The sequence below is a fragment of the Cavia porcellus genome, unplaced genomic scaffold, assembly GCF_034190915.1.
Source record: "Cavia porcellus strain 051 isolate PalLab524CR breed Dunkin Hartley unplaced genomic scaffold, mCavPor4.1 scaffold_19, whole genome shotgun sequence".
Lineage (NCBI taxonomy): Eukaryota > Metazoa > Chordata > Mammalia > Rodentia > Caviidae > Cavia > Cavia porcellus.
In genome coordinates, this window is record NW_026947502.1 from 26,876,288 (window position 1) to 26,902,004 (window position 25,717).

Consider the following 25,717-nt stretch of genomic DNA (forward strand, 5'->3'; position numbering starts at 1 on the left):
AGGCTGAGGTTCAGAGACTGGTTGCAGGCCAGTGGTGCTTATGGTAATCCAAATATTGTATATTGTAATGTAAATGTTGTATTCTCTTATTGCATCCTCCTCATGGTCCAGAAAGCTTATATTTGTAACCCCATTGAAACATTATTGGAATTCCAGCAAGTTAATTTAATTTTTTTATTTTTGGAGATTAACCGTGGTTAATAGATCACATATTGTTATCTTCAAAATAGTTGCTCAGATTACAAGATACAGGCATGAAAAAATGATTGAACAGTTATATTTTGATGCATGGCTCCTTGAACATGTTTTCTAATATGTTTCCATGGATGAACAAACTGATTAGAGGGTAGGGGCGTTACACAAGATTGGGTAACACTATAATGACACTTTGGCAAGTTAATTTTCATCTACCACCTCCAGTGCAACCCACAGCAAGATAAATACACTGAGACATTCAAGAGTTACAGGCAGCCAAGGGATCTTGAGTCCAGCCCAAATGAGGATTCACAGAACAAAGACCTTGATCCAAGGCCTCTCCCAGAATTTATTATCTCATGAAGCAGGGAGAGGCTTGAGGATGAGTGACAGTGAGGATGGTGGGAATTATATGAGCAAGGTGAGCTGAGCTGGCCAGCTGGAGAGCAAGCACCTCTGCAGTATTCAGGGAGAAGGTATGCAGAGAGACCAGTCTGCATAACTCAGTCAGGGTAACATTTGAATGATTTAGAAGGTTGTTGCTTTCGTTTCTTTATGTAAACTTTAGTACCATGGAATTTCATAGTCTCTTAAATTGAGGTTTGTACCCAGTTGACATTATTGGAGCTATGTGGCTCTGCCATCCCGCTGTGCTCAACCAATTATGGATTATGGAGAACACCATGGGAGGAAACAGGAAACTGTCAGCTGTCCTCAAGGATTACATATCAGTACCTCAGTTAGCCTTATTTACATTTCTTAAAGCCAATTGAAGAGGCAAAAAAAATAGGTCAGCAAGCTCGGTACATATCAGTACGTGGAGACAGCCTGGTTTAACTAATGCAGAGGTAATAGTTCTGCATTCAAGGAGAGCTGTCCACTTGGTCTTCTACAGTGCTGCTGGTCACCTTTGCTACGTCCAGGAGATCACTTTAAAAGCCTCCCCTTCTCAGTACCCCCTTAACCCCCAAGCTGAGCGTGGGCTGGATTTCAGCCCTCACTCTGCCTTTGTCAGCTGCCTTCGGGCAGGGAACAGCTTGCCTAGCTGTACCCAGTAGCCTTGCCAAGGTGACAGCATGTCTAGGAGCTGGTGGTTTCAGGATTTGAGAACTCAACATCTCTGACTCCAAACACGGGTCAGTGCTTTGAGGTTCTGGACTGCTTGTTAGCTGCACGATCTGTGCTGTTCGCTCTCTGCGGGGTTCCTTGACTCTGAGCCAGGCTGTGCCTACCGCCTTTCCTTAATTACTCAGTCCTGCCAAAGGCACTTCTGTTGAAAGTATTTGTTCCGAGTTAGTACGGGCTTTTAATCTCACCTTTGACGCATATGTGACCATCCCATACTCCTACATGTTTGTTCACTACTTATTCATGCTTTCAATAAACAGTATGTGTTCAGTGCCTGGCCCTGTGCCAGGGACAGAGATGAGCAAGCCATGCCCCCAGCCTCAGGCAGCTTAGGTATGTGAGGCTGTGAGCAAGCTTCGAGGGGGAGGAGCAGGGCAGGGAGAAGCTCGGCCACCCCTGATGAGAGTGTTAAGATGATACTTGGTAATAGCCAGCAAGGGGACCTGAGAGTGTAGCTTGGTGGTTGGGTGTGTGCTTAGCTTGTATGAGTCCCTGGCTTCCATCCCCAGTGTGTGCACACGCACGTGCAAGCACACACACACACACACACACACACACACACACACACACACAGAGCCAACGATGGAATAGCACCCTTTGCCCCCTGCATCTACTGACTTATATCCACTACCTGTTTGTGGACAGAAGCTGAAGTCCAGAGGGTTTCACTAACTTACCCAGGTTCAGCCAGGGCGATAGAAAGCTAAAGTTTGAACTCAGGCCTTCCTGCTCCAGAGTCTGTTTTCTTAACTACTGTACCAATCACATGACTATGAATACACTTGATAAAGAAGTGGGAGCAGTGTTTGCAAATCTCAGAACTAAGAAAGACAGACTGCTGTGAAGTTTGTGCGGCAGAATCCAGGCCAGTGGATGCCTCAGAGGAAGCTGGCTGGACTGCTGCTGAGCAGGGGTCCTGGGGTCAAGAAATAGAGAAGGACAGGTCCTTCCAAAGCCACATCTGTAGTGGCCAGAACCTTTGGGACCCAGAAATCTGGGTCTGGCCTGGTGTTCCATGGAGGAGGAAGGTCTCGTTAGGCAGTTGTAGGCTGGGCTGTCGCTGACCACTGGGGTCACTGAACTGCCCTCCTGGGCACTCAGCACTCTGCTTCAAATCCACCATAGAGAGAAGGCAGAATCTTGGCTCCAGGCTACAAACTCCAGTCCATGCTGTCCTCTGTCCACCTCACTGACCTCATCATGGGCCATCTCCCTGGCTCTGGTGGCTGTGGGTACTGTCACACTGGACAGCTTCCCACCCACCTCAGAGTCTTGGCTGAGCCTGGACCGTTCCCTCTGCTTAGAAGATTTTTCCAGGGATGCTCCTAGCCTGGTGGCTTTTCTGCCTCCACAGGTCTCTGTTGGGAGGGGCCTGCATTGCCCCTGTCATACTCTGTCACATCATCCTGTGTCTTCCTAATAGCTTGTCACACTTCAGAAAAGCCCAGCCCTGGCTCATTTATTGTCTGTTCCCTTCACAAGAAGGTCTGATCCTCAAGGTGTGGGCTTCCCCTGTATTGTTCACTCCTGCTGTACCAGTGCTGTCCACGAGTCCTGGTACTTTGGACACTAAATGACTGCTCTTGAGATGAGTGAGCCTCAGTTTCCTCATCCATAAAATGCAGTGCATACATTCTATGCACATACTACTTTCAACATCCTGAGTTTTTAGTCCATGGAAGTCTAAGAACCAGTGCCCCATGGACATTGAGTGGTAACTGCATGTTTATAGAAAGATCTGGTCAGGGATGGTGACAGTAACTAGATAACATCTTGGCACTGAACAGCATGAAGTTCCCACTATAAAATAGCATTTCCAGGAAGGATTTGCCCTGGCAAGTTGACTGGCCAACCTTGACTTTTCTTGAGAGGGAATCTGGGTTTCCACTGGAGCTCTGTCACCTACAGCAGGGAATGTGTCCCTTATTGACACCTGCTGATGTCAGGCTTTGAGAATCTTCTTCAGCCTCAGACCAGGGATGTCCTTAGCCAGTGCTAAGGATCACTGGCCACCATCACAGTTTTTATCATATTTTTACATGCACGGGGATGCACATCACACTTTATTTAAACAGACTCATGTCTTAATCTTTGAATGGGTGAGTTTTAAAAGACAAACTTACTGTGCCATCCCTCGAAATGGGAAACTAGTGCCACCTCTTTGAATCCAAGACATCCATAAAAGAGCAATGAGAAGATGCTTCAAGTTGGAGCTATTGGTAGTTGTTTGCCTGACACTTGCTCTTCTTTTTCCTAAAAGGTAGGATTACTAGGCTATGGGACATACTTTAGTAGTAGTAGAACATATATCTAGCACCAAAAACAAAGCAAAACAAAACAAAATTACTGGGGGTTAAAAGGCAACAAATGGTGGGCTGGGGATTTAGCTCAGTGGCATAAGCGCCTGCTTTGCAAGTGCATGGTCTGAGTTCGATCCCTGGTAGTGATAAAAAAAAAAAAAAAGGCAACAAATGAGATTTTCTTTTGGCCATGATAAAGGCAATTGAAAGAGAAATAAAATAGAAACAATTTCCTTAAAATGTGTTTTATATCATACACTGCTCATCTCATTCTACATAAAGCTGTCTTGGGCACAAGTTGTCTTCAGAGCCACCTGCCTCCTCTTTGGGGGCAGAAGTGAAAGGGCCCTTGGGCAGGGCTGACTGCACTGAATCTGGGTGGCTGTGAGTCCTTGGATGGCCGGGCCTACCTCTTCTTTCCAGGAATTCAAGTCTTTCCTGGCTCTTACAGAGCCAGGTCTAAAGCCGGTTCTTCTCAACAGCCATCCCTGTCCTTCCATCAACTGTATGATATTTTTGATCTTTAAAGAAAGTCAGATATAACTTTCTTGGAAGCATTAGAACTATCGTCATAGTACGCTGTTGTTCCTACTTAATTCTGAGAATGTGGCTTTGTCATATTGAACTGGTTCCTTCCCTGTCACTACGCTATATGGCTCAACAGAAAGGTGCTTTTAGTAGCTTTCACATCTACTGTCCTTAAGAGATACATTTTATATTGCAACACACATACAGTGTGTAAAAACTCAGCACCACAGTGCTCCCCTTGTAAAAGGCAATGCAAATATTTTCTCCACGACTGCTGTTTCTTTCTTTCTTTCTTTCTTTCTTTTTTTTTGTCTTTTTCCTTTTCATTGGTACCAGGGATCGAACTGCCTGCTTCCAAGGTAGGCGCTTATGCCGCTGAGCTAAATCCCCAGCCCTGCTGTTTCTTTTTTAATGGTTCTTGAAACCCAATAAATTTCTTAGCTTATCAATCACCATAATATGCAATTGGTAAAACATCGTTCTTGAGGACCAAACTACAAACCTTATCAACAAGCCCTGTTTTTTGAGAACCTACTTTATGCTTTGACATAGAACTGAACACCATCTGCTTTAATCCACTTACCCCTGCCTGGAGACAGTAAGGAATACTCATCACCCCTGGCTGTCAGATACTGTGTTCAGCACTTCCTGTGGACTGATACAGGAACCCCTCTGGACTGTCCACTCAGGTGAGTGCTGTTTGATGGCCTAGGAAACAGAGACACAGAGAAGTAAAATACCTCCAAACCACGGCTAACACCTGGAAGAGCTGGGCCTAGAAGGTGGCTGCAGACCTGCTGTGGCTCATGTACTGTCCAGCCTGTCTTCCGGCAGAGGCCAGGAGGGCCTCTGGGCCCTGTTCCATAGCCCAGAGCAATCTCTGCTGGACTTGGGCTACAGCCCAGTGACTGTGTTTGTTTAGCTCCATTGCATCACCAGCAGGGGAGCTGGGAGTGAAATGTGCAGAGCCAATGCCAAGTGTCACATGGACAAGTTCATGAAGGACAATGGTGCAGCTGCAGAGCCATAGAAAGCCAGCTGGGTGGAGTCTCTGCAGACCTGGGCCTGGCTCCAGGCTTCAGGGGTCTAGAAGTCCAGGGTTTAGGCCTCAGCTCTAGTACTTCTTGGCAATGCCACCATGGGTGGCCATTGTCTTCCTTATCTAGAAAGCAAGTGATAACCTCACCAGCCATTCTGACTGCAGTGAGGGTGACAGGGCACTCAGGTGGGGGCATCCAATTTGAACAAAAGGCCAGGGATGTTCCATGACTCACTTGGGAGTCCTTGCTCAGCACTGTCAGTTCCCCTGGTCTCCCTCCTGAGCACAGTGGGAGCAGGTTGCTGCTGTCCCTTGGAGGCTTCAAGAACAGCTGCTGGCTAGCATTGGCCATGGTCTGTGTCCCAGCCCTGCTGTCATTTCACAGGAAGAAGTTAGACAGCTCTCAGCTGCAGAGAGGTTGCTGTCCCCATTGCTGCCTCTTGTTTCTCTCTCCTCATTTGAAGCTGCCCTTCTGTCCCCACTTCTGATCCACAGAGGTACTTCTCCACCCCATCCTCAGTCACACTGCTGTCCCTGCTCCCTCTGCACTCTGCAGGGCAGATCCCAGGGAAGCCAAGGACCTCTCCCTCCCTGTCAGCAAGGACTTAGCCTTTCATGAGTATCTGCTGGATGCCAGAAGCTCTTTGTGCATTCTACTTAGTAGTCTCCTTTGTGCTCAGAATTCCCTGGAAGAAGGATGTGATACTTCCCTCCCCATTTTATGCACAAGTAAATGGGCAGGCCCAGAAAGGTCTACCCAGTTGCCTGTGCAGAGTCAGGGTTTGAACCAAAGCCTGGGTTGTTCGCACTTTCTCCGTGCTGCTTTACAGGGAAGGAGGCAAGCAGCTCAAAGGAGTGGTGACAGCCACAAGGCTAGTGAGCTTAGTCACAGCTCAGTGCTGTGTGCTTGCTCCATGCTGTGCACTGTAATCAGTGCCTTCAGCAAGTGAGTTTCCACTCCCAATGGGTAAGCAGTATTTTTATTCCCATTTTACAGGTGGGAAACACCAGAGGTTCAGAGAAAAAATCTGCCCAAACTGTCATGCACTTAATGTATGAGGTAATGGAGTCTTGACTGTGAAAATTTCTTGGGGATTGTAAGACCAGGTACACTGTTAAAGCCATGCAATGGGTTATTACTCGGCACAAAAATGAGCTGTCACATTGTATGAAAAGACATGGTGACCCTTATGAGCATATGGTTAAATGAAGGAAGCCAACCTGAAAAGGCTACATGGTGTGTGATTCCAGCCATGTGACATTCTAGAAAAGGCAAACTGGATAGCGAAAGGACCCAAGGCTGTCAGCAGCTGGGGACAGGGAAGAGTGAACAGGCAAAGCGCAGAGGTTTGTAAGACCATGAAGCCACTCTGTGTGACACTATGATGGTGGATACATGTCCTGATACATTTGTCCAAACTTAGAACATGTGAGACCAAGGGTGACCCCTAATGTACACTGGGATTTGAGCAATCCGATGTGTCACTGTTGGTTCGCTGATGCGTGTTCTGGTAGAGATGTTGGTAGTGGGGGAGGCTACGCACGTGCAGGAACATGGAAGATATGAGTATTTTGTGCCTTCCACTCAATTTTGCTGTGAACCTAAAATTGCTTCAAAGAACAATATCTCTCTCTCTCTCTCTCTCTCTCTCTCTCTCTCTCTCTCCCTCTCCCTCTCCCTCTCCCTCTCCCTCTCCCTCTCCCTCTCCCTCTCCCCCCCCCCCTTCTCTCCAATGCGCTTGATACTTGAGATGCCAGTTGGGAGTGGGGAGCCCTCCCTGGCCAAGTTAGTTATGGGCTCCTCTTTTCCAGTGGCTCTCTCAAGCCTGCTTTTAGATGTCCTTGGAAATCTGATCCAGGGGTTTGCACTGTGCAGGGAGGGAATAGAGGAGGCCAGTAGTTACTGCAGGTGATGGCTGGCATGGATGTGAGGGTCTTCCCAGAGATGGACAGATCCCACCAGCTAAGGAAAAAGAAAGAGAAGGTAAGGGATGTGCTGACCACATTCTTTGGACCCCACTCCCCAGGACAGAGTGTGCTTATGGGAGACTGGCCTCACCACTGCCAGGGCATTGCAAAATTCAGCCTCCGTTGAATCAATGTCCTTTGGAAAAGTACATTTTGCTCAGGAGCCAAGTAAAACTGGAGACTGTGCAGCCAGTGTGCTGAAGTCAAGAGGTATGACTCACCCTGCGGGAGAGGGAGCGCTGAGCAGGAGGCGGTCTGCCTGCATGGTGGGCCCTGGCGCCCTCTGTGCCCAGCCCCTCGGCGAGCTCCAGGCCCTCAGCTAGGACACTGTGTGCTGTGGGCAGCAGCATCACATGGCTTCATCAGGCCTCAGGCACCTCTCGCTGTTTAGAAGAGATGTTGTCTCTTTAAGAAGTCATGGCTAAAATGAATCACTGTAAAAATTAAATTTCCTTATTGACTTGCTTTATTGGTTTAGAGATGGCTTCTCTCCAAGATGAGTCTTTGGTAGGTAGCAGCTCCAAAAGCCTAAAGAATTAAGGGACATGTGGGCGTCCAAGGAAGAAATCCAGATGAGAATGATTCTTGCTTGTAACGTTAGATAATTCAGTGTCATTTTGTAGTTATGAGTTTCTTGCCCTTAAAAAAGGTCTGGACTTATTATGCTTAACAAATACCCAGAAAGTGTGGATGTAATGTTCCCATTCGAGAGCCCTTGGCAGAAATTCCTGATCCCTCTCAGTGCTTACACTCGCAGGCTCTGCTTGGCCTGAGCAGCTGGGCATCTGCTAGACTTGATCTCTGCAATGAAAGCTCCGGGCTGGAAGAGTCCATGATCTCCAAGTCCACTTCCAGCTCTGTAAGGCTTAAGTCTCTTTGCTCTCTTGTCATTTTTCAGTTCTGCTTATCCTGATATAGATATATTTCACATCCAAGATTTAGGGCCAAGTTCGCAAACTGATTGTCCCCAGGCCAAATCTGACTCACCTAATGTTTTCTTTGCTTTCCATATTTTTTATTTATAAGAATAGTTCAAAATACTAAAAAAAATAGTTGACATCATTTTTAATTAATGATTTCCCATTAGATCTCCAGATTTCTGATTTCCCTTGATCTGGCCACACCAGGGCCCCTGCATCCAGCTGTGGGCCAAGCGGGGATTCTTTCTGTGGATTTGTAATTTGCCAAAGGCCTTACCCAGCCCACTTCTCTGTTCTCTAGAACCAGCTAAGCTGGTAGGCATTTCTTTACACCAGAGGCGTGTATTTCTATGAAACAAATTGTGCCTTATTGTCTCTTATTTGCTGATATGGGCAGCTAGGTGATCAGTACCTGCATCTGTTGCTTCATGTGGGACACTCGGTGCTTCCTGAAATCTCTTTCAGCAGAAAAGTGTTACTAAGAATAATACTTTCCTAGTGAATTGGCTTTCTATGTTTATTGTTCCACGAGGGCTCTCTTCACGAAGCCAGGGCTCAGTTACCCCATGAGCTCTTGAAGAAAGTGTACATAGAGGCCGACGCTGGAAGCACGGAGAGGAGGGGTCCACGTCCCCCCACCCTTGCAAACACTCATCACTGCCTATTTCCCTCCCTGTCACCTGTGAAGTCCTCTTATCAGTGGCCGGTCAGGAAGCCAGATGGCTCCTTGAAGGGACTCATCTGCACATCTGAGGTGAGCTCTTGGCTCAGGAAAGACCCACAGTGTTCTGTGGCTCAGCAGGCTTCTTGTTGCTTGAAAGTGTTGCTCCCTAATTGAAGTTGTAGTGCCAAGCACTGGAGTTCCCAGAACTATAAGGTAGCTGCCTGCTGTTGAAACACTCACAGCTTTGAGAGACGATACCAATACTTTGAATAAGGTAGGGCAGGTTGTGCTGTTCACTCCCAAATAGTGTGCGCAGGTCTGATGAGCACATGGCTTGTGCCAGGAGACAACAGAGAGATGCTCAGAGGATGCAGCAGTATTGAAGGGGGCGGGTACCTCTGCTGGCCTGAGCCTGATTAGACATCAGAAAAAGGAATGAGTGAGTTGAGTTTTAAAGAATTAGTAGGGTCAGGGCCAGGGATTTAGCTCAGTGGCACAAGCACTTGCCTGGCAAGTGCAGGGTTGTAAGTTCAATCCCTGGTGCCAGAAAAGAAAAGAATTAGCAGGGTCCTTGGATCTCACCACCCTCTCCAGCTATATTAACCCCCTTCCTATTCCAGGAACCCAACAGGTGTGTTCCCTGCCCCAGTGCCCCTGCACTCCCTGTCTCCTACCTGGAATGCTCTTCCCTCTATAGCCATTGGTCTGCTGTAACACTTCTTTTACATGTCCCCGTGTCAGATTGGCTTTACCTGGCACTTCCCTACTCTACCTGAAACAGCCCCCACGTGACACTGTCACCATGGGGTGTTCTCTTTCTTCTTCAGAACACACATTGGTGCTCACGTGTATTGTCTCTTCCATTAGCACGTAAGTTAAGTGGAGAGAAGTTTTGTCTCTGATTTCTATTGGCTTTCTGGCCAAGAACAGTACCTAGTCCACAGTAGGTAATGATGGAAAGAAGGAGAAAGAAAGTGACAGAGGGCACAGCACATGCAAAGGCCTGGGACAGGATGGGCCTTTGGGGAACAAAGTGCTCATTGGTGGAGGAGTGGGGCAGGGAGAAGGGACAGATACACACAGGTCAGGGGTGGCCAGCCAGAGACAGGTCTCCTCAGATACATCCTATCATTTAGGTTTTCCTTGGTATCCTGCTTACCGTTAAAGAACTGGCCACCCTGAGATGTGCCCAGATGAAAATGACCACTGAGTAACCACTCTTCCGTGCCGAGCAAGATGTCATTTGAATCCCTTTCCTTTGTCCTTCTGCATGGGATCAGCAAAAAGTCTTACATTTAAGAGGCAGATCTGATCTCCTAAGTGCACAGCTGCCCCTGCAGGCCCCTGTACTGTGTTACCCAGCCAGGCCCAAGGACTTCCTGCTCTGTAAATCCCGGCTCAGCCACAGCCCCTGAGTGACCTTGGGCTTTGCGGACCATGAGCCTTTGCAGGAGCCTTGCCAAGCCTGCCGTGCCCGTCCACCTTTTCCCCAGCTTTGTTGCTGCTTGTCTTTTTAGATTCAAGGTGTCAAGATCACTGTCTCTATACAATCTTTTCTTTTTCAGTGGAAATGAAGATGAACCTAGCTTTCGTACCGTGAGTGGTTTTGAGGAAAGATGAGATGATACGAGTTGGGTGTGGGCTCAGTAAATATCCTGCTTCTTGCCCTCTTAAAATCTTTATCTTGCCCTTTTACCCCAGGCCGCTTCAGAACTTGGCTTTGACCTATTTCCCAAGCAAGGCTGGAGGTCAAGGGACTTTTGGGCTACTCTAAAAAGAGGTGCTTCCTACAGGTGTCGTAGCCACTTTTGCCTTGATACCCTCTCGCTAAACTTACTGACAGCAACAGTTTATTCCTTTTAAACCTCTGTGAAAGGCCTTGCCTGGCAGGGAGCCACAAGCATGAGAAGCCAAACCCCGGAATAGCTCCTGCCACTCAGCATTTAAATGCTGTCTGTATTTTTATCCGATGATGGGTCACTTTTAAAAAACATCTCTCATGTTCAGCCCTTCTAAGAATACATTTCCATTTATAGAATCTGCATACTGGATGTTGTGTCCTGGCGATGTGGGGCCATGGCCGCATCCTGTTTCCAGTGAATTGGAAACATTTTGGGGGCCCCTGCTGACCCCCCACTCTCACTGTGGCTTTGACAAGTGGGAAGCCTGACTCTAGGCCAAACCCAGGCTGCATTTCTTCTTCCTGTACCTGAGCTCATCTGAATGCTGCGGGTGGGGGCTGAGAGAGGGGGTGTGGGGCTCTTTGCAGGCTGTGTTCTGCTAGGCGCCCCCTCTGCTGCAGTTCTGTGGGACCCTTGCCTCTCTATTCACAGGTCTACTGTCTATGGCCTGCTGTCAGCACGAGGTCTCATATGGGCACAAGGTGGCAGCACTGAGCACAAACAGCTAGCACCCCCACCCCACCCCAAAGGCCAGTGGGAATTTGGGGAGCTAAAGGCGGATCAGTGTGCAGCCCCCTTGATGCCTGAACAGGAATCTAATTTTGATTCTGCCTCTTACTGGTCATGTGAGCTTAGGCTAGTGGCTTGGCCTCTTTGACCCTCAGTTTCTGCATTTGTTGAAGGGACCTGCTGAGTAGTGAGGATTAATGGTCAAGCCAAGTAATGATTGGCCCAGGGGGTAGATCCCAGGGTACAGCTTTTCACCCCTCTGTGGAACTGGGGTAACTCGTGGGTACAAGCAGAAAGTCCTAGGAAATGCATCTGGAGTTAAACATGAGCACATGTTTACCCCTCGGCAGTTCTAGCATGCCTGGCCTCTCCTGAACTGCTTTTGCACTGCAGATTCCTGCCCTCCCCAGCCCCAGCCTGGTCTAGTTCGCTGCACTGTGGGGCCCTGTAATCTGCAAATGTAACCACCTTCCTGGTGGATTCTTTGAAAAACGCTAATCCCTTCCTTTAGCCATCCTACTAAGTGATCACTTACTAAGTGTTTCTTGTGGCCACCTCTATGTTGAACCTTTTCTAGGTGCTGGAGACCCAGGAAGGTAAGACCGCAACTTCTGCGTTACATCTATTCCAGCAGTGGGTCAGGCAGTGAGCACACACCGTCCTGGGCAGCAAAGTGAAGCACTGTGTAGAAAAAGAGAGCAGAGTGAGGTCAGAGGGTCAAGTCTGTTTCATTTGATGTCCGGGACAGGCTTCTCCAAACAGGGGGCACTGGAAGATAGAACCTAAATGAAGTAAGGGAGCAAGCCATGCTGATAGGTGACCGGAACACATTCTGAGTACAGTAGGACCCCCACCCCCCCGCCATCTGAGGGTTTCATTACGTATGGTGAAAGTCTGTCCAAAAATTTAAATGAAAAATCCCCAAAATAAGCAGTTCATTAGTTCTGAATTGTGTGATGTGATCTAATCAATATGATGACCTCTCCCAGTGCTCTGTTCTATCTCGCCCAAGATGCAAATCCTCCCTTCATCCATGTATCTGTACGGACACACCTCTCCACCCACTGGTCACTTAGCAGCCATCTAGGTTATCAGACCACTGTGCTGTGGCAGTACTTGTGTTCAAGTTAGCCTTATTCTACTTTATAATGGCCCTAAAGCACAACTGTAGTGATACTGACAATTTTATTACAATATATCATTAAAATTATCTTATTATTGACATTGCTAATATGTAAATTTTGTCATAGGTTTGTGTAGTTAAAAGCACAGCATATAGGAGCTGGGGATTTAGCTCAGCAGCATAAGCGCCTGCCTTGCAAGCAGGCAGTCGTGAGTTCAATCCCCGGTACCGACAAAAAAGAAAAAGAAAAAGAAAAAAAAAAAAAAAAAGCACAGTATATGTAGGGTTTGGTGCAGTCTGTGGTTTAAGGCATCCACTGGGGGTCTTAGAATGGATCCTGCACAGATAACGGGGGACTACTGTAGAGAGAACAGCGGTTTGTTCTTCACCTCAAGAATAGTGAGAAGTCAATCAAGGCTCTTGCATTTCCTCTGTATTTTCTTTCACAGTTTATTTGTAAAGAGTGCTTTTGACTGCAGTAACTGGGAACCTGACTAAAAGCTGGCACATATATGAGTATGTTAGTGTTATTTTTGTTTTGTTTTGTTTTCTCAAGGAACAAGACAACTAGAGATAGGCAGCTGCTGATGTTGGTGCAACATCGCAAGGATGCCAAAGAGTTTTTATCTCTGTTGTTAGCTAAACTTTTCACTTGTGGTCCCAAAAGGGCTGTCTCAGCTCCGGATGTTATGTTTGCATCCAAGATAAGAAGATAGGAATGAGTGCCAGTGATGTCCTACCCTTTGATCCTAAAATCACATGCTCTCTGGCCCCAGCAGACGCTCTTTAAATATCATTGATCCAAACTGTTAGGTGGTTACATCATGCTACAAGGAAGACTGGAAAAGTGAGTGGTTAGGGTTCCACTGAATCAGAATCCAAGGAGACCTACTCATTGCATGTGATGAACACTTTCTTAAAATTCTAATTGGCAACCTTTCCACCCTATTCCCCCCTCTCCCCGTCTAAATTTTATTTATTAGAGAATCTGGGTCATTTGTTCTCTAGCATTCCCACAGTATGGCTTTGACTTATTGAAGCATGCAGCTGGGTATGGTGGCACACGCCTGAAATCCCAGCACTCAAAAGGCTGAGGCAGGAGAATTGCTGTGAGTTTGAGGCCAACCTAGGCTACAAAGTGAGTTCAAGATCAGCCTGAACTACATAGTGAGATCCTGTCTCAAAAAGACGGAAAAAAAAAAAAAGAGTTAAGAAATATGTGCCCTGTTTCTGGTATTTTCTGTAAACTAATGGCGAGATCCAAAACCTTGATGAGACTCCTCAGTTCTCTTGGCAAGAAGCTTTGTTACAAGGTGCTGTGTGTTTGCATTGCTGCCCATTGGGAGGACCACAGAGCTGCTGCCTTTTCTTGGACATGCTGAGATTTCACTTGGGCGGCAGCCTGGGCTGTGTGTTAGGAAGTTGCCTGTCATTGCTTGCCTTGCCTAGTTGCAATATTTCATCAGAGGGGACACACTGACGATTTTCTGATTCAGTAGAAGTGCTTCTGCATTTATTCTTTGCAATTTTCCTATCAGGTAGAACTTTGCCCTCTTCAACTCTTTGGTTACCAACCAATGCATTTTTTGTAACAGGAAAGTCAGAATAAATGTTTTCTCTTTTCTACCAATTTTCAGAGACTAAATGAGTGGTTTGGCATCACTAATGGTACCCAACCAGGCTTTTTGTTGCTGTTGTTTGAAGTATTGTTATGAGCTCCTGGATTACATCATGGAGGTGATGTGTTGCAATCATGGCTGTTATTAAAATGTTTTTTAAACAGCTTCATTGAGGTATAATAGGGGCTGGGGATTTAGCTCAGCAACATAAGCGCCTGCCTTGCAAGCAGGCAGTCGTGAGTTCGATCCCTGGTACCAATAAAAACAAAAAAGAGATATAATAGACACATAATGTCACATATAAAGTATATAAGTAAATATATATTAAAACATACAGTTTGAGAAATTTGACATATCTGTAGGCCCATGAAACCATCATCACAATGAAGATAATGGACATCACCATTTACACCCCAGAGCTTCCTTGTATGCACCCACCCCCACCCCAGAACCAGCCATCTGCTGTCACTGCAGACTAATTTGCATCTTCTAGAATTTTATACAGATAGACTCATAGCATATGTACTGTGGTTTGTTTTGTTTTGTTTTAGCTGTTATTTTGAGATTCACCCATGTTGTTCCATGTAGCAATGTGCATTGTTTTTTATTCTGAATAATATTCTACTTTCCAGGTAGGCCATGCTTCATCAATTTGCCTGCTGATTTGGTTTGTTTCCATCTTTTGAATATTACAAATATAGCTACTATGAATATTCAAACACACCTGTCTTTGTGTGGGCATAATGTTTCATCTTTCTTGAGCAGATACTGAGAGTGGCTGGGTCATATAATAGATATATGCTGTGGTTTGAGTATGGTTTGTCTCCACCAAATGTCATGCTGTAGTTTAATTCCTCAATGTGCTGGTGTCAGGAGGTGGGTCTTTGGGCAGGTGAGTAGCATGAGGAGAGTACCACCCTCATGAGTGGATTAATGAGGGCTAGTTCTTTCTTACATTAAGTCTTGAAAGAGTGAGTGCAGTCTTCTGTGAATGAGTTAGATCTGGAAGGACTGGCAATTTTGTTTATATACTTCCCAGCCTCAAGTATTTTGTTACAGCAACAGAAAGCAGACTATGATGGTTTAAGTTTGACTTTTTATGAAATTGCCAAACTCTTCCAAAATGGCTTTGCTAGTTTACATTCTTTTAAGTGGTATATGTGAATTCCTTCTCATTACCAACACTTGATAATATTGACCTTTATAATTTCAACCATTCTAGCAAGTGTAGAGTTGTGTCTTATTGTGGTTTTAATCTGAATTTCCCCTAGTGACTGGTATTTGCCCTCTGTAAATCTCTGATGAAATGTCTATTCATCTTTGGCTCATTTTTTAAGTGGGATTTTTTTTCTTACTATTGAATTTTCAGAGTTCTCTATATTAGATTTAAATCCTTTATCAGACATGTGATTCACATGTATATTTCTCCAGACTGTGGCTTATCTTTTTATTCTTTTAATGGTGCCTTTCAAAGAGCAGAAGTTTTTAGTTTTCAATGAAGCCTAACTTACCATCTTTTCATGGTAGCTCATCTAAAAACCCTGTACCTAATCTCAAATCACAAAAATTTCCTCCTATTTTTCTCCCAAGGTTTTAGTAGATCTTACAATCAGGTTCTTACAATTTAGATTTGGAGTTGAGTTGAACGTATAGATCAATATGGGGGGAAATGTCATCTTACCAATATTGAGTCTTGTGACTCATTATGTGTTACTCTGTTCATTTATGTTTTCTTTAATTTTCTTCAGTAATATTTTCTAGTTTTCAGTACACAGTTCATACACTTCTTTTGTCAAATTTTTCCCTAAATATTTAACTTCGTATGTGTCTCCTAAGAACCATAGATGTAACCATTTATATGTGCTTCCAGTTTCTCCCTCTGTGCTTTTCTGTTTGAAGATTGAGTAGACTAACTTTTATCTGTACTCCTCACGCCTCCACATATAAGGACACTCATAAAATTTAACAGGACATAGCGTTTGCCCTTTGCCTTCCTCCCCATGCCAGAGGACAGGCCTTCCTCATTCCCTTAGCAGCTGTATGTGGCGTCCTCCATTCTCTGGATGATCCGAGTGTATGCATCGCTCCCCTCTGCCTGCGTGTTTGGACCGTCTTCAGGAATTTGCTCTTGCAGCTGGTGCTGTGGTTAATAACTTTGTGCAGGCATCATTTTTTCCTTTCACCTGGAATTTATTGAGTGTCATTAGCAGGCCAGGTCCTCCATGACCCACTTACGATTCAGGAACGAATGTGACCTGGCCTACCCTTGCTGGTGTGGAAGACCCTGTCACTGTCTCCTAGGGCCAGGAGTTTATCCAGAGAGTTGGGGGAGGCTTCCTTGGGAGGGGATTGTGGTTTGTCTGGCCTTTTGGAGCCCAGCAGTCAGATTTGCTCCTCTTTTTCTTTGGCTAGACTTGGTCCTTGTAGGAATGAGGGGAAGGGGAAAGGCCAGCACTCTGTGGTCAGAGAGAATATTCTGGGAGGGAGAGGTCACATTTGGGAGGGGAGCAGAAGTGGAGGCTGCCAGAGCTGCAAGGCCAGCATGCAAGGCCATGCTGAGGATAGCGACCACCACATGGGCACCAGGGCCGAGAGGATGGGGCGGAAGGGGAGAAGTGCAGTAAGTCCCCACTAACAAACGTGTTCGGTTCCAGGAAAACGTCTGTAAGTCAGATTGCTTTATTAAGTCTGACAAAGTGAGTCTTGTACACCTTTGACACAAACGTACAAGGTAGAGCTTTAAAAAAAAACACATATAAAAATAATGAACATAAATTCATTTTACCTTTACAGTTACCTTAAAATGGTGGTACAGGGTTAGGGTGAAGGTTAAGTTTAGAATTAGGGTGAGCTTCTTTGCATCTTAATGTGAGGTCAGTTCCTAGCTCACCTAGTGGTGAACCATTGCTACTCGAATGTTCATGAATTGGGGACTTACTGTGTCCCCAATTTATATATAAGTATTATATATATATATATATATATATATATATATATATATATTATCATTAGCATTGAATGTACTGCAGGTCATCACCTCCTGTAAATCCAAGCCTTCGGTCCTCTGCCTCCCAACCTGGTGCTCTTCAACCAGGCACCCCTGTTAGAAACAGATGTCTAACCTCCGCACAGTGTGAGTTCAGGTCCTCGCCCTTTGTCTTGGGCAAATAAAGTGGAAAGAATGATGTTATCTGCACACGGGGTTTCAAAGTGACAATGAGCTCATGAATGTAAAGGCACAAGTTCAAGCCCTCGTGCACACTGAGCCCTCACAATGGGAGCAACAGCCGTCAAAGCTGCGGTTGCTGCTCTGATTCCCCCAGAAGCTCCTGCACTTGGGGTGGAGACCGAGTCATTCCATTTGACAACGGGGAGGGCAGTCTAAGCATTGATTAGCAGTTTAAATGTCAAGGTCAGAATGCAGTGGGGAGGCTGGATGAGAATGATGCGAAGACTCACTCGGCTGTTCCCTTACCGCTTTGCCCTAATACACACGTGCATGCATGTGTACACAACCAGGTACATGCACATACATTAGCACAGTCCCTGTGCAGGTGGTGTGTGGTAAGACGGAGAGAATCAGAGAACAAATCAAGTTTTTAACCTAACTCCCCGGCCCTCAGCATGGGAGGCTGTGCCAGGCCAGTGGGCAGGGCTGACCAGGCCATAGCTCCAGCCAGGAGCCTTGATGGCTATTTTGGGGATGAATGACCCACCACTTCCAATGACTTGCTGCTAAATGGATCTAATTTCATTGAGCTTCGGAAACAGTGACATCACGGGCTGCTGCCCTGTAACCACCCACATACAGCGAACCACAGTGTGATCTGACATTCATCTGCAAGAGCAGGTCCCAAGTAAAAATGTTAAAATAGCAAATTGAGGCATTCTGCTATGAAAAGAAACTACGGATGAAACCTGTCAGACATTTCCAGGGGCAGTTTCCTTGCTTGGGAGCAGGGGAAGACACGAGTGTTTATTTCGGGCCAGGTTACGTGACTGTTCTTCCCTCTGTCAGCTCGAGGTGGTGCATAAAGCGCACTTCTGTTCTGTGATTTGTGTTCTCATTGGTTCTAGTTACTATGCAGACATGCATCACAGCATTGTTTTGTCCTACATTATGATGAAACTCGTGTATAGATTTGCCACCTTTTTGCATAAAACAGTGACATTTGTACTTACTGCACCAACGTTGTGGTCACAATGCCACCTAAGTGAACCTTATCTTTTTCCTGTGGTCCCGTTCACCCAGTTTTTTCCATGTAAGCTGTGCCTTCTCCGGCACAGAGTAAAAGGGGCAGGGAGGGACTGCTTCACTGCCTGGTTTTCAGCCACTGGCTTCTTGGAGAGAGTATGGGATGAACAGGGAGAAGAGCTTACTCGTGGAGTTTTCTTCCACCTGGGCTTTCTCCACTTCCACGCTGTGGACATTGGGCTGCTAATGCTTCCTTGAGGAGGTCTGTCCAGGGCCCTGTAGGATGTTCAGCAGCATCCCTGGCTCTCCCTACAAGGTCCCACAGCATCCCCAATACCAGCTGCGATGACCAGAATGTCTGTAGACATTGTCACCTGTCCCTTGGCAGGGTGGGGGCATAATCCTTCCTGTTTTTTTCCAATCAGATTTTATTGATACATTTGAGATACGCATAATGATCACATTCATCATAGAGAATTTGTATCTGTACATGATATAACTTGATTTTTTCCCCATTCCCTATCCTTCCTTCAACCCTTCTTCCCCTCCCCATTTACTAAAGCTTGGTTTCCATTTTTTCCTTTTTCTTCTCATTTTTAACTTTTCTCCCACCAACCCCGCCCTTGTTCCTTTTCCCATTTGAACATTTTTTTCCTATTTCACAATACCTATTACATATTTTGGTCCTTATTTATACTTTCAGTTTCTCACACCAGAGAAGCAATGCGGTATTTACACATGCGTGTCCAGTTTTTTTCACCTAAGATTATGGTCTCAAATTTCATCTATTTACCTAGGAATGTCTCACTTGTTCCTGTTTGAAAATCACTGCCATAAACCTTTTCAAGGACATGATAGGTATGAGGGGTTCATAGGTTTCTGTTGACTTGTTTTATTTTAAATACTTTTTTAAAAAAAAAAAGACAGGATATTGCTGTGTAGCCCAGGCTGGTCTCAAACTCACAGAGATCTCCTGCCTCAGCCTCCCAAGTGCAGGGATTACAGGCATGTGCCACATGCCTGGCCTTCCTCTCATTTTGAAGGCCAGCCTGTGGGCTTCATCCTTGGGCCAGTCCATTCATTGGCTCAATTTCCCCAAGTGCTTGGGCTGGGCAAGCCTGGGCAGGGAGAAGGGCTCAAGGAGCAAGGCCTGGGACCTGTGGTAGGGAGACTCACAAGCTGCAGGAGGGCAGGGAAATACAGAATCTGCCCTTCAACCTGCTCTGTGTGAAGCTAAGCAGTTCCAGCCCTTCAGCCCGAGCGTGACCCTGGCATCTACTGGGTTTGTGTTCAGCACCCCTTTGCCTCCCCCATTCTCTTTACCATTTCTTCCACATTCTCTTGATGGTGAGGTGGCCACAGTGATCACATCACCACAGCGAGGGACTGACTAATGCAAACCAGAGAGGATGGACGGCTCACTTCCTCGACTGTCACATGCCTGGAGTTCTCACCAGCCTATTGTGGCCCGGTTTCTCAGTGACATCCACGACTGACTCACGCGGCTTGTGGTCAGCTCTGCAATCAGGGTCCTTTTCAGATGTCCTTTTACCCTCCACTGTTCACCAGCTTGGGTCTGTGGCATGGAAATAGAGTCATTTTTACTGTATGCTTTGTGTACTAATGTACTTTCCAAGGAGCTAAAAGTTTGGGTAGGTTGACAGTTTCATGAGGACAGGAACTATGTCTGTGTTAATTAATTCCATTTCCTACCCTCTAGAACACTATAGGATACAGTAGATGCTTTGTAAATACTTTTGAATTGAATGAATGAATTTTGTTGGTTTTTGTTGTTGTTTTGTGCTGAGAATCAAACTCAGGCAGGCACTGTACTGTTGAGCTTTATCCCTGGCCTCATGAATGAATTTTCAACTGGTTTCTGTCTTCCAAGAGATTCCCACCTCCTTCTGGGCAGCATCTTTGGAAAAGCAAATGAGTAAAACTGTAAGACCTTAAAGTAATTTTCCAGTAAGTAAGCCCTAAGCTGTTCCAAATATGGGCCAGTAGAAAGATCACGGCCTAAGGACTCAGAACCGTAATTGTGCTCCTCACTGGCTCAGTAACTTTGAACAAGTTGCTTCCGTTCGAGCTTTTTTCCCCTAAAAACATAGCAGGGTTACTGTGAGAATGAAGTGCAAATGGGACACGTGTGCCAAAGCGCCCGGCCTGGGCGGGAAGTGGTCGTGGCGTAGCATCACTTACTCGCTGCCTTTGGTTTCCTCCTGTACTTCGCTGTGGTCTCACTGTCCCTCTTCCAGCTTTGTCCACTCATTCTCCCTCCCTCCATGCCTGCCCCCAACAAAGACTCTGTACTCGGCCTGACATGCAGCACACTCGACAGGGACAGGGCATGTGCGAAAAAATAGCAGCCTAAGAGGGGTTGTAGGTGTCATCTCTCCCTGTAATGTTTTAAAATGCCCATAATATTTTTAAAAATATCTTTAATTTTTGTTTTGAAATAATTTCAGATTTGCCTCCCAAAGTAAAAAAATAGCACAGCTTGTATATACCCTTCATGTAAGCTCCCCAAAGACTGAAATCATAGCACTATTTTCAAAACTAGGGAAATAGCATTATGCAGTACTGTTGACCAATTGCAAGTCTTACTCAAATGTGATGCACTGTCTCGCTGATGAGCCGGGTTACCACATCAGATGAAGTTGTCATGTGTCTAGTCTCCTGTAACCCTCGGCAGTTCCTCTGTCTTTGTACCCTCCACGCTGTTGACAAATGCTGGCCTATTACCAGCTTGGGTATGGTTGCTGTGCTGCCTGCCAAAGAAGCAGTGCTGTGGCCTCTTTTGTGTGGCATATCGGAGACACCTGAGGTAGCTGTGTCTCCTTCCTGGTGATGTTCACATCCTTGCTTAGTTACCTTGATGCCTTCTTTGTAATTACAATTTTATGGGGAGGTAATGTTCTGTTTCTCATCAGACTTTGGCCTTATCCATTTCTTTCTCTATATGTGTTCAGATCCATGGTTTCCTATTTTAGCCAATGAATGATCAGTGCCTCTTACTATTCATTGAGATGCTCACACTGCCTTTTCTTTGGCCAGCACTAGTCCTGCTAAGCTGACCTTTTGCCCCATGGATCTCCTCTGCATTTTTTGAACACTTTCCTGTTCTCTGACCTACAGTGAAACTCGGCTCATCTTGTGTATTCCTTTCCCAGCCCTGGAACCAGCCACTTGTGCAGGGTGCCCTGGGTCCTGTGAGTAGGGGGTGAATGAAAAGCTGAGATGTGGCTGCCAGCTGTGCTCATGGCTGGTGAGCTGTTGCAGTTCCCAGACCTGCATTAGGGAAGGAGCTAGGGGATGTGAGTACACATGATGTGTATGTACATGTCTAGTTCTGTATCTGTCTGTGTTTTAAAACCAGTGAATGAATTCACATCAGTGCCCTATTTCTTCCCCTCCAGCACGTTTGCACCTTCTTCCTATAGCACGAAAGCACCTGAACCCCATTATCCTCAATATATGTCCATATTTGATCAGGCCCCCTAACCACCCTTCTTTCCCCTTCCTGTGCATCTTGATGCTCTGCCTCCCTTCAACCAGAGCAAGCTCTGGCTTCCACCAAAACATGCAATTTTGAAACAATATATATGTTTTTAAATGAGAGGTCCAGTTTTCTGTTTCTGGGCTTCTAATGATGATTTGATCGGAAAGCTGAATCATTAGCCACGTGGGGTGGCGCGAGCCTCAGGGAACTGCCAGAAGGAACCTTTCAGAGCCTCTGGGCACCTTCTTGTTTTATGTTCAGGGAAACTGAGGTCCGGCAAGGGACTTTCTAAGTATGGATAACCAAGTTGGGCCAGGGTGGGGACAGGTTCCCTGCTCTCACAGCACTGCCTGTTGCTTGTTTTTCCAGTCTGGACTCCACATGCCCACTCCCCTGGCCGAAGTGTCCTTCCTCAGATGTGAGGCTGACTCTGTCCAGCTCTGCCTTCTCAGCCCAGGGTGGGTCACAAGCAGATGCTGTTTGATCTGCAGACTTCTCTTATCCTGCACTGCATTGGCCCAAAATTGGAGAGTCGGGAGCTTCCATGTGAATTTTGAAAGTTCTGGCTTCACGTGGCAGGTCAGAACCTCTAGCCCACACCTCCAGTTGGTTCCTCTTCAGGTTCCTCAACTTACTGTGAGGCTACGTCCCAGTAAATCCACTGTAACAGTGACACCTTTATACCATGATCAGGTGTAAAACCACTGTCAGACTATCGCAAGTTAGAAGCTTTCTGTGTAGAGCTGGGATCGTCACTGCTCTCTTTCTACCACACCCCTAGCCCTAATTTCTGGTGCCTTTCACTAGAAGCCCAAAGCACAGAGCAGACAGCAGAGAAAGTGGTGCCTTTGAACCTGGCAGCCCACAGGAACTTTTCCTCTCCTGAGGTGAGAACACATTTCCTGTGTAATTAGCACCCAGAGTCAGGTATCAGCCCTGATGCAAGTTTGGCAGGCATTGCATTGGGCTTAGCAGACTGTATTTTGTTTCCCAATCACCAGAGGAGTCACATGCCAGCTTGTCACCAGCCATTCCACTGAGTCAAGCTCCACCCTAGAGCCTGGGAATGGTCTTGTACTAGGGCTTTGATGATAAATCTCTGCCGTGTGAGATCTGTCTGCTGCTCACGTTCAAGAGAGGGGAAGGGAGCCAAGTATGTGGGCGCCTCCCTAGTGAACTCTGCATCTAATCCTCTGCAAACACATTTCCTCTGCTCGTTAGCCTTGCAGGGTCTCTTAGGTAGGGCTCCACTTTTACAGATGAGGAAAGCGAGGCTCTGGCAAGTGAGGTCCTTTGCAGTCTGCAGTCTGATCCAGGGCTTTAACACTTACATAGCCAGTGGTGAAACAGGCTCAGGATTAAATCCATGTCTCTGTGATTCCAAAGCCCTGACTTTTCTCACATACCCTCAGCGGAGGAGTATGCGGTGGCACCCACAGCAAGGAAAGGTCGTTCGTGGTGGAGGGAAAACACGGGGAAGGCAGTGCTCTCACCAGCTGACGCCCAGACTCTTCTCCCACCGCCACCCCCACCCCACTGGATTTTGTGCTCACCTCTGCTGTAAAGTTAGAGACTCTCTAAGGAGTGGGGGCGGAAGCAGGAGGTGCTGCAGAGCGGCAGGAAAGGGAAAGGGGGCGGGAGGTGACGCAGAGCAGGAACGCAGCGCCAAGAGAGTCCCGGCCTTCAGCCTTTCCCTGTCCCTTTCAGTGTCCACATCACCGAGGCTCAAGGGTTCAGCTCTTCCTCCAGTTAACTGATCCAGTGTCCACAGCATGCCAGGCCCATGTGGGGTTTGGGGACAAAACCTAATGAGGTCCCTGTCCTCAGGGAGGATATATTCTGATGGAGACCCACCGAGAAATACAAACAGATGAGTGGGCAAAGTCACTAGTAATGACCTTGGGTAGCAATGTCACACAGAAGATTTGATAAAGGATGCAGGAAGGACAGTGGAGGGATGAGGGCTGTGTGGGGCAGGCTGTTGAGGTCTGGGCCAGAGGGGCAGAATGGGTCTGAAGGAACAGAAGGAACTTGTCTAGGAACAACTGAGTCTCGCTGACCTACACGCCATGCAGCCACCTTCCCTCCTGCTGCCTCGAGACCCTTCCATGCGTGTGTCCTCCTCACTCCCGTTTTATTCCTTCTCCACAGGTTTGACATCTACAGGAAGGTGCCCAAGGACCTTACACAGCCAACGTACACCGGGGCCATTAGTGAGTAGCTGCCCTCTGACCACTGCTCCCACCCCCTGCCTGTGCCCCCGGGTACCTATACCGTCTGCACAGAACTTCTGGATCAGGGAAGAAAGAAGGAAAAGCAGCAGGGAACTTCTTTCCAGGTCCTTCACCCATTTCCACATTGAGTTTCTGTGCTTACTGTAGCCCTGCAAGGTAGAATCATCACCTGTTTGTAGAAGGGTAAAACGAAATTATCAGTACAGTTTTAGAGTTACTTATTGGAAAACCTGAAATCCAAAAAGCTCCAAACTCCTAAAGTGTTTCTCTTGGAATGCTGGACATTGAGCCCAGGGCCTCATATAATCTAGGCATATGCTCTACTACTGAGCTACGTTTCCTGCCCTGATAGCCAAAATGTTCTGAACAGTAGCGTGACACTGGGTGTGGAAAACCCACACCGAGCCTTGTGATAGGTGGCAGTCAATACATAGGTGCACTAAAAACATTGTATAAAGCTACCTTACCTAAAACATAAATTAGATTTGTGTTCAGACTTGAGTCCCATCCTCAAGGTGTCTCATTATGTACACACAGCTATTCCAAATTCTGGAAACATACAAAGTCCAGAAACTTGCGGATCCCAAGCATTCTGGGTAAGGGATATTCCATTCCACCTGTGGAGCTGTGCTGAGAGGGGAAACTGGAATTGAGAGACTTAAGGGAGATTTACTTTGCTCTTCATGCCTTTGGAATGATTTGCATGTTTTATATGTGATGTTCTTATCCATTTTTAAGGTCACAGACCCAGATTTTGGTTTCTAGAGAGGATTCTTCAATGGAAGTAACCAGGGCTCTTTAGAAAATGACCAATTGCAGTACTAGGCAGGGAAGATAACAAAGTGGCCAGGGCACCTTGTGTCTGGACTCGAGAGCCGACCTGCAGGAGGACTCAGAGATCTACCTGCAAAGTTATGAAGTTAATACTGACATTATTAGTTGAGCTCAAAGACTTAAGAAGACCTATGAGTCTATCCTAATACAAATAGCTGAGAAGAGACGAATCTTCCTTATAGAAGAATAAAATAATGTATACAGGTACTCACTGCCCAGAAGTAGAGTTTGATTCTTCTCTCCTTGAGTGTGGATAGAATACAACAACTCACTGCCAAGGAATAGAAGTTTAAAACCATAGCTTTGCTGTAAGGAAGCCTGGAGACACTGCCTCAGCGAAAAGTGAGGAAGGTTTGTGTCACCAGTTGGTAAATCCTGCAGATATCATACACCCCCAGTGGGATGTGCAGGAGCACCTTGCCCCTGGGGATCTTCCCTCAAAAAGCTCCAATCCAGCCAGGTCGTGAGAAAACATTAAGTCTCAGATTGGGAGGTCTTCTCTGGGATGCCTCTGGGTGCTCTTCCAAAGGAACCAGGCCTCAAAAAGCTGGGGGAAAACAGAGGAGCTGTCCCAACTTCAAGAAGAAGACCCAGCATGAGCAAGTGCAAAGCAGGACCCTGCCTCAGTACCCGGGACAGAAGCAAATAGCATTTGTAGAAAAACTGCTAAAACTCAAATAAAGGCTGTAGCAGAGTTAATAGTACTGAACCAGTGTTAATCTCTTTACTTGACAGCATTTTATTGTGCTAGGTGATAAAGAGAAAGCCAGGTAAAGGCTCTCTAGGGACTCCGTGCTATCTTTGCACCTATTACTATTCCACAAGAGAGGTGTATTTGAGAGAGAGAGAGAGAGAGACAGGAAACTCAAGGAAAGTGAAGTTGTCCTATGAGTGGGGATGCTTCTGCTTCATTTTTCTGCTGAGAAAATGAGCTCAAAGAGGTAAAGTGACTCATCTGAAGTATTACCACTTGGAAAGGGACTAGGGTTCAGGTAGGCTTCCTTGGACTGCCCTGACATCTCCGGTGGGAGAGGCCCGATGTGGGACAGACCCTCCC

At 46.5% G+C, this 25,717-nt stretch overlaps 1 protein-coding gene and 1 long non-coding RNA gene across 3 annotated transcripts in view; both read left to right on the top strand.

Moving 5' to 3' along the window:
- Positions 1-25,717, top strand: part of Ergic1 (endoplasmic reticulum-golgi intermediate compartment 1) — a 91,686-nt gene that overhangs the window by 16,500 nt on the left and 49,469 nt on the right. Inside the window, exons 2-3 of one of the 2 annotated variants that reach the window (XM_063230793.1) lie at positions 21,962-22,050; positions 23,744-23,805. In XM_063230793.1, coding sequence (XP_063086863.1) covers positions 21,974-22,050; positions 23,744-23,805 — 139 coding nt within the window. In that variant the 5' untranslated portion in view covers positions 21,962-21,973. The remainder of the gene's footprint in view (positions 1-21,961; positions 22,051-23,743; positions 23,806-25,717) is intronic. The other variant, XM_003473342.5, reaches the window with a different exon arrangement.
- On the top strand, positions 23,802-25,364 carry LOC134471614 (uncharacterized). The gene is made up of 2 exons (XR_010041103.1): positions 23,802-23,930; positions 24,565-25,364. It is a non-coding gene; the product is annotated as an uncharacterized LOC134471614 (long non-coding RNA).